Source organism: Salmo salar, chromosome 12 (assembly GCF_965601325.2).
Source record: "Salmo salar chromosome 12, fSalSal1, whole genome shotgun sequence".
NCBI lineage: Eukaryota > Metazoa > Chordata > Actinopteri > Salmoniformes > Salmonidae > Salmo > Salmo salar.
Genome location: NC_138302.1, coordinates 64,336,296 through 64,345,695, shown reverse-complemented (window position 1 = coordinate 64,345,695; position 9,400 = coordinate 64,336,296). Strand labels below are relative to the sequence as shown.

Genomic DNA, 9,400 nt, shown 5'->3' with positions numbered 1-9,400 from the left:
ACAAACATTTTAAACAATTGCTGAACAAATGGCAACATTTTATGGAAATAGTGAGCCTTTTGCGCACTTGTTTAGTAGCGTAAAATAGTAACTTTCGTGTAGCATTTATCCAGTGAAATATAATACAATATGGATTTAAGTTTTTTATGTTTTTTCAAATGCATTTTCTGAGCTGTGTAATCCGCTTTCCTTAGATCCTCTATAGGTTAAATTGCACATTTCAGCATCGTTCCCAGAAATTTGAAATGGCTTTTCTTTTTTATTTCCCGGTAAACCACGTAGTTGAGCTCCTTTCTTGTTTACATTTCAAATCACAGGGCCTCTATACCGTAAAACTGTTGTTTTTGTCTCACTTCTAGAGTAGCCTGCCTACAATTAAACAGTGTTCCTTCAAAAGTTCACAATATCGTTTTTGAATCATCAAATGTTATATTTCTTTGTTGAATATCTTGATATACTCGGTCATTGGTCATATGTCTCATCTGACATAATTTACATGATAGAAATGACATTAAAACAGGGATTTTGTCCACTCGTGTGTTTGTGTCAATATCTTAACTTAGAACCGTGCTAAACGATCTAGGGAAACAACTCGGAGAAAGAGAAGGTGGCTGTCATGGTTAGTCAACCTGAGTCAGGCCCAAGTATGACTGAGTGGGAATGCTGAGCACCGAGAAGAAGGAATATGACAGCCTCTGGTGGTGGATAGATGGAAATAGCAGGAAGTTGGAGACGGGATTGTGGATTCAACCTTTTGCAGCATATAGCAGGTGAGCAGAATTCGAAGAAGGACACCATTGTCTCATGTTTGACTTTTTTGTTAATCAAATGATTGTGCTAATGATCAGAGATTCCGTCACATATTGCTTTACTCTAATCCAAACAACCACCTCACCCACCCACCCAGAAATGTTTCCTTTTTATCAACAGTAGTTGATGGTAGTAGCCTTACGAATCATTTTTCAATTGACATTCTTATAGCATGTGTCAGTGGTCATGTTGCGTGATTTAAAGCTGGTTTGTCAGCCAGAAGAACTGTCTTTATCCTGAACAGCTGAACTGTGCTCGAGTGGACGTTGCATCAGAAATAGCTGCAGCCGTTCATTGCAGATGATGCATTCTCACGCAGGGCTATAGGACATATTGTAAGATATTATGGCGTTTATTTTTTATTTTTTAAGCAACAATGTTTGGCGACATAATATGACTAACAGTTTTTATTGTAATAACTCATTCTGGATTAGTAAAGTGGCAGGTAGTCGGCAGTCCTTATGAGACACACACACACACACACACACACACACACACACACACACACACACACACACACACACACACACACACACACACACACGGAGAGAGATTTATGAGATTTGCATCACAGTGCCAAAACCGCATGTGGGTCCATATTATGCGGTTGTGCCTTACCAAACAAATAACACGGGCTGTTGCAACATAGTCCAGAGCCTATCAAATAGAAAACACAATTCCAAAAGTCGTTGAAACATCACAGGTGATGTATTTAGCCTATGTATTCGTTGTGTGTATTCACTTTAGGTTAGCAATAAAAAGTAGCCTACCAAATAATGTATTGACAGTAGTAAGGATGAAATTGATTCTATATTAATGTTTTCCAAGTCGATAACATGAAGTAGGCTAGGTATATTTTGTGCCCATGAAGTAGCCTATATTGTGTGGTAATGTTGATCTTGCGTCAAAAGACAGGTTTCATAGTCTGAATTGATTATACGGCCTTCTTCCAATCATTGAGGGTTGTTTATTCCAACTTCTTTGGCCATATTAATTTGTTATATTATTTTAGCTATCTTTATACGATAATGAATTATACATTACCATTTTGTTTAAATCAAGCCATTGGTTACTGGGTAAATTGGTAGTTCGGCTACGCAATTGAACTTGACTGAAGTAAAAACACTTAGGTCTATGGGAAAAAACATCAGATAGACCTTCTGATTTATTGAGTTGTAGACTAATCAAAAGTGGATTACATTTAAAATAGCCTTGTAATCTGTGTAAACGCAAATTAAAATGGCACAATCGATGCCATGTTGATTAAGTATGTTTAAATAATAAATAAACAACCAAATACAAACAAGTGCTGTGAAGGCGCCCTGAAACCCGTCAGAATTAAACATTATTAAGGAATTGAAGTTGCAGTCCTTAGCTTGAATTCTTTCACATTCCATTCCAGAACCAGTGTTGCCTCGACCAGTTTTGTTTATTTTAGATTGCCAATTTAACATTACGATTGGCCTTGGCTTGCCTGTAAGAAACCTACATAGGCTATAGACAGAATCATTCTTTAATTTAATTCTCACGAAAAATAAGATAAAAAAAATCGGTCAAATATAATTAGCCTACTCAACAATTAGAAAACTCAAGTGCGATACTTTTTATATTCTACCATCTAAGTATGGCCATGCTACCATCTTAGTATGATGTATAGTGGCCTAATGTTAATAGGGTTGACATCCATATTTGGCTTCGGTGTGATTTTGGGGGGACTTAGAAGAATCATTCATGAGTTTCACAACGGGGCTGTAACTCTGACAACATGTAACGAACTTAAAGGAAGAAAACGCTTTGTTTACGCTATTGCCCCTGTCTGGACTTGGCGAGGGATTCCAAGACAGTTGTGTCAATGAGCCAGCAGACATCAATGCACTAGACAGTGACCTTGAACTGCCGAAGCGCCAATTGGTATAGCGTTCTTCACTAAAAAAGCAGAAAGAAAGAACTTGATAGAAGAGAAACGCGAAAGTTTCAGCATCTTTTCACAATTGCCTGTTAAAATGTTTAAAGTGTGCTTCCTGAGTCTTGTGTTCAATAGAAAATACCTGTGGTGTTTCTAAATACTGCGTTTCTTCTATATACACAATTATGTTGTTTTTCTAACTTCCTGTCGAGAAATCATGGTTTGGAGTGATTCCTTTTATTCAATGGCCGTCATTATGGGGCATGGTTATCTATCTTCTGTTTCACCAAGGTAACATCCGTGATTGCCAAACGGACTGTTTTTTAACCTCATCATTTGTGATTAGCACTGTGTGCGCAGAGAAATGGATAGGCTCATTAGCATAAACGTCAAAGATGTATTGGTCTGTGTATTTGTGTTCCTAGATATCATAAACTGTTGTTCTGAGATTCTCCTTCCTACTTTGGCATATATCATCCTACTAGGAGTACACAAATCTGTGCAATGCACGAAGCCGTGGATGACTGGAGGTCGATGACTAGTGTCCTTTTCTGATAATGATTATAATATGCCTACAACATTTAGTGAACTTGTGCAGCATATAGGCAGGCCTACTCTGCTTAACTAATCCAAAAGCTAGGCTATTGATCATGGAAAATCAACGGCACATTTGATTTTATCCATATTCGTTTTGTGAAGCAGAACAAAACATGTAATACGTACAAGACGACAAACAGGCCTAAGAAATGCGTGTTGTGTGTTTCATGCATTTGCAGTCATTTGTTTATGAAAAGCGTCCTTTTGGGTAGACTATTACGCACGGTTTTTATTAAATACTGTATCTGATGGCAGTTCAAAACAATGGGCTCTCAAAAAATCTCTCAACTCCAAAACTGAGTATCAGTTTAAGGATAGTGTCACATAATACGCAAATGCTCTACACATTAGGGCATTATATTAACACGTTATGCAGATATACATACTGTAGAACTACTGTAGACCTAGGCCTATATGTTTAATTATTTCTATATTTACCCCTAAAAATAAAAACGCACTAGCTTAAAATCAGATATTGTTTCTGTTTTCGTCGATTGTCTTGTCTCATTTGTAAAAAAGCAACATTGATTGATAGCTAAAACAGGCTACGCGTGCTCTTGGAATGACAGAATTTATGTCTCATATGCAGTTTCATTATTCCAGACCTGTGGCGCTTTTTCAACGATATTTTAACTGCTTCTGTAGCCTTCCTTCCATAGCTCTAATGCGTAGCTTGTATTATCCCATTTCAAGTTCCAATGGGCCATAGACAAGTAGTGTGAAATACACTCGCAAATGCACTGCCAACCTCCAAAGTTTAAGTTAGGCCTAATTTACAATGCCACGTGTATAACTATCTTTCCATCCTTCTTGATGAATATGAATCCTTACAGACACTATTATTTCATTCTTGTCGCATAGCAGCAGCTGCAGAAGCCAAGGCTTCTATAGAAAGTGATATGTATAGGTAGGTTTATTACACACTCTGTCCTATGCACACATAGCCCCACCATGGCACTGTAATAACAATGGTAAGCCATTAGTAATTATACAATAAGCAATGTTTTTGTTGACATCTTACGTAGTTGCTATCGCTTGGCAAGTAGGCCAATGATTAGAACGTGGTGAAGTTTGTCAGGCATTTCGAGAATAACAACATTACACGAGGAATGTAAATAGTTAAAATGAGTATGCCTGTCTTAACCAAAAATCAGTCTTAAACCAGTTCAATTCCATTTCCTTGTTGTATTTAGAGGAACACTCCTTATTGGACCACTTATCATTCCTCTGTGAGCCCTTTTTCCCCAGTAGGCCTATCATACAGATACCTAATAATTAGATACCTGATAATATTTTTGATAAATCTTTATTTTATTTAACTAGGCAAGGCAGTTAAGAACAAATTCTTATTTTCACTGACGGCCTAGGAACAGTGGGTTAACTGCCTTGTTCAGGGGCAGAACGACAGATTTTTACCTTGTCAGCTCGGGGATTCGATCTTGCAACCTTTCGGTTACTAGTCCAACGCTCTAAACACTAGGCTACCTGCCGCCCTTTATCGCTCACTTTACTCAACTTGATTGTGACAGGGGGCGCTCAGTAGCAAATCAATTAATAAAAATGCACTGTGATTAATTTCGACTAATGAAGCGCATTTAAGCTCCTTCGACCACCTTGTTAAAATAATAGTGAGTTTATACCGAGCTACCCCAGTGCATGGCCACGAACGTTTAATAGGATATCTGTAGAAGTTTTTCCTCCGAGAAGCACGGGTATCATTTGAAATATACGCTCTTAAAATAACCTTATTGGAGATCGTCTTATTTTTTACTGAGCCAACGGTTTCAACCTGCTGACCCCGTTACTGTAAATACGAGAGGAGAGAGGCTGTGGGCATCAGTCGTTCCTTAAGACAGGCCCGTAAAGCGGAGCACCGCAGCTTTATATGACATTCATTCATCTGTAATTTGCTCTAAAATAAAGTCGGACAAGCACACCCAACAATTGTAGATATTTGGTGCGTCGGAAACAATAGAACACTTACAGACCTTTTTCGCAGCTGCCTTGTAACTGTTAAATGACATATTAAAAAGAAAAAACAAGCTCTGGGAAAACTTTCCTGAGATCAAGATGGCCTGTAATATTAATGGATTGGGGTACCACTTAAAAATGAAAGACTAGAGTATTTTGAAGCACATGCAATAAGGAGAAAACACACCCAGATTTCCTTTTGCATGAAATGTTTATAAGTATTTTAAAAAGCATATAAAACCCGTAATACAGAAGCTAATGTTTTGTTTGGTCAGACATGGACATAGTGGGTGGCACCTTCCGTAAGGCAAATTGGTGGGGACATGTGACCCTAGTTCGACCAATCAGGCGCGCCGCTCGGTTTAACTATGTTAAATGTCAGATTACTATAAACTAGAAGCTCTTGGTCGGGCCCGCCGAAATGGGCGAGCATAATCTTCTTAATCCCGGGTTTGTGGGACCGTTGGTAAACATCCACACGGGAGACACATTTTACCTCCCCAATTTTAGAGCATCCGGGGGACAACTGGCGGGTCTACCCTCTCTCTCTTACCCAAGAAGGGACAATGTATGCTCCCTTCCTTGGACCGCGTCGGAGCCGTGCAATGGATATCCTCAACCCTACTTTAGCAGTGCCATGTCCATTAACCCCTCTTTCAACCGTGCATGCGAAATCACCAGGCAAGATGAAGGCAAATGTTTTTACAGCAACGGTGGCGGCAACAGGGAACCCTGCGCTGAAAGCGCAAACCTCAAACGTGTAGAGAGGGCAAGAGGAGACTCCTCTTCCTCCATAACAACGGAGCATGGACTGCACAACGGGATTGGCAACAACGGTACATATTCCAAGTACGACTATGGCGTGGAGCAGTTGACCCATGATCCGCCATCCTGTCAATCCCTAGAATCTGACTCCAGTTCATCGCTGCTCAATGAAGGGAGCAAAGCCTCTACAGGCATCGCTCAGGCGTTGACATCCCCTGGCAATCACGCACCAAGCACAGCAGCGGGCGGAGGTGAGGGAATTCATTTATATACGACAATACATTCCCTTTTATTGGATGTTAACAATGGAATGTTATACGCTTGTTTTTTCATTCAAATCTTATTTCTTTATTTGTCTATATAAATGATTAGGATAATGAGTTGACACGAGGCTTGCATGTTGGGATGAGCACCGCTAGGGGAAGCATTCAAGAAAGGGTTCATATTTTCGTTTAAACTCAGCCTTTACACACCAGTAAACCCTTACAGCGCCATAAAAATCGATATTGTCTTGATCATACTAACGAAACAACAGTATTTGATTTTCAACCATTTCAACCTATGGAATTTCAGGATAAAGTCTGCAAATACAAACTCGTGTTTTTTTGAGAGTTTGTTGATAATTACACCAATATTTAAAAGAAATCATACATCGAAACAATGAATGTTATTCACAAGAACTCTCGTTTTCATGCCTTTTGGCAATTCGATATGCTTGCAGGCTCGAGAGAGATTGGCGACCTTAACTGCCACTGTAAACCTTGTGTGACACAGAGTATTGTGAATTATAGCTAGTGTCTCTCCACAATCAAATTACACGAAATATGTGCTATGACCCCCTGTCGTCCCGCACATTATTTAGTGAACTTCTAAACTGATACACAGTAGGCCTACTAGGTGAATCTACCTCATTTGTTTGTGTCCATATTCTAATCTGACAATTTACATGTTGGTAAATTGGTCTGCTTTAAGACTGGGTCAAGAACTGCTTACATTGGTGACAAAATCGTTCAAAATACGTTTGTGCTTTGAAAAACGGGTAATCAGCTCTGTAGAACCAACCCATTGGTGCAGTGCAGGATTTTTACCTTACCTTGGCGATGCATGCCAAGCTATATAGCTACCCTCCTGTAGGTTTTCACTCCAAACCCAGTTGTATCTAACCTGGTTCCGTTTATGAAGCAGCTAATTATTAGAATCAGGTGTGCCAGATTAGGGTTTGAGTGAAAACCTAGAGGACAGTTGCGCTCCGGGAACAGGTTCGGAGAGCCCTGCTGTAGAGCCTCATCCCATGCTCACCCATTCACTTCTCCCTCTCTCCAGGCGCCCCGTGGTACCCAATGCACACCCGAACCCGAAAGAAACGTAAACCCTACTCCAAACTCCAGCTGGCGGAGCTGGAAGGCGAGTTCATGCTCAATGAGTTCATCACCAGACAGCGGCGGAGGGAACTCTCTGACCGCCTGAACCTCAGCGACCAACAGGTTAAGATATGGTTCCAGAACCGGCGGATGAAGAAGAAGAGATTGATGCTTAGGGAGCAGGCCTTGTCCTTCTTCTAGGAGGGAGAGTGCGGGGAGAGAGATATTTTAGAGAGGAATATAGGCATGCTGTATTCTCAATGAAATATACTGTTGATTATTTCGGTTTAAATCAAATGCGATGGCATATAGCATGCCCAGTATGACGTCTGACGTCCTTTAGAAGAAGGATATTTTCTGAAACAAAACGACCTCATCTATCTCGAAAAACAAATAAAACACCAAATAATATCTTTATCTGACCTTAAATCGCATAAAACGTTTATCAGTACAAGTAGTGACAGTGCAAGGGCTAATAGTCTTCCCTATATTATATGTTCTTTGATATAGAACATTCGAAATAGTCCGCGCCCAGGAATGAAAGGCACAGTGCAGTCTAAAGCAACACAAAGTTTCAATTAACATTATTTGGGAAAATATCATTTGGGATTTGTAACCTTTTTCAAAGATTTCTTTGGCTATGTAGTTTCCCATCCTTTTACCAATGCACTAACACTTGTGACTAATTCAGTATGGCAGAACGTCCTGTCTACCATGTTCACAATCATTTCAAACAAATGTAACTAATCAAAGTATATATATATCGGATTTTTACAAATTGATTTGATTGAAGATATGAACAATTTCAGTAATAAGCATAGGACTGCTTGTTGAGAACATGAAGCTAATAGAAAGTTACGGAATCAATACTAATGGATATTCAATATTAAAGAATAACTCAATCAAATTTACGAATGCATAGCATGTATTTAGAAACCTTTTAAGTCTCATGAGTGGAATTAAGATTGAACTGACCCAAATGATGTTTCATACGTTTAAGTTCACTTAGCTACGTCTATGTAGGCACGGTCCATCAATATGGCTATGGCCCATAATGGTTTACATCCAATCTACATTTCACCAGTGTTAAATAAGTCATGACATGATCGACCCCAGAACTCCTAAAACAAGTGTTACAACGGTCATGAAAGGTTAAACTCGAGCTTTGGCATATTCAGCCAATTTTTTTTTTATCTCAGTGGATCTTATTAACACGGTTTTGGGGCATGCAATTAAAAGCCGAAGTTATTCATTTTCAATCAATCATGTGCTCTAGGAGACGTGCATGGCCACGGTCAAGGACAACAACTGGCCCCTCAGCCCTCTGCGTCTGTCAGAGCCATCCATTCTAGAGCCGTTTTCATGATTGCATTTCGATATTATTTGTAAATTACAACACTTTGATTTACAAAAGTCGATTATCTGATATTACATTTCTCATCCCACTTAAACGCGCGCGCGCGCACACACACACACAAACACAACGTTTCCGAGTTGCAGTCTTAAGCGTAAAGGCTAGTGGGGGGGACTACATAAGCTATTTGAGTTTGTTTTGGGGAGGGGTGTGCACGTGTCCATGCTGCTATTTCTGTGCGGAATGATCCGCGGATTCTCTTGTCGCTTGGGTGCAAAGTAATAGCCTATGTACCGTCATGACTATTTATGGACTGCGATCTGTTTACTGCAATAATAATTGGGGGCTTATGTAGACCAATATCTTTTTTCGTAAACACTCGGATCCCTCTTAAACCTGTATAAATAACTGAGCAGTTATCATGGAGTAGGTGAACGTGTTCTGATTTAAGTGCGTCCCCTAGCCCTGCAAGGGCAGGAATGAGAGCAATGAATCTGGGAATTGCAATCAGTTTTACTCTATTGTATTGATAGTTAATACAACAACAAAAAAGGCTAATACATGTTTTGAGAAGTAGGCCACATTCCTCAAGGCTTGTATAGCAGATCCATTGTGAGATGTGAAAAGGTCTAGAAA

The 9,400-nt window shown here is 39.6% G+C and overlaps 1 protein-coding gene across 1 annotated transcript; it reads left to right on the top strand.

The window, feature by feature from the left end:
• Positions 1 to 5,515: 5,515 nt before the first annotated feature.
• Positions 5,516 to 7,674, top strand: hoxc12ba (homeobox protein HoxC12ba). The gene is made up of 2 exons (NM_001139538.1): positions 5,516 to 6,300; positions 7,373 to 7,674. The coding sequence occupies exons 1-2, from the start codon at positions 5,706 to 5,708 to the stop codon at positions 7,609 to 7,611; spliced, it is 834 nt and encodes a 277-aa protein (NP_001133010.1). The 5' UTR covers positions 5,516 to 5,705; the 3' UTR covers positions 7,612 to 7,674.
• The last annotated feature ends 1,726 nt before the right edge of the window (positions 7,675 to 9,400 follow it).

What these genes read in the sequence shown, in the direction of transcription:
- hoxc12ba (NM_001139538.1), top strand. Translation starts at nt 5,706, where the DNA reads ATGGGCGAGCATAATCTTCTTAATCCCGGGTTTGTGGGACCGTTGGTA. An exon ending in AAGCACAGCAGCGGGCGGAG is followed by an intron (nt 6,301 to 7,372) that starts GTGAGGGAATTC and finishes CCCTCTCTCCAG; the next exon opens with GCGCCCCGTGGTACCCAATG.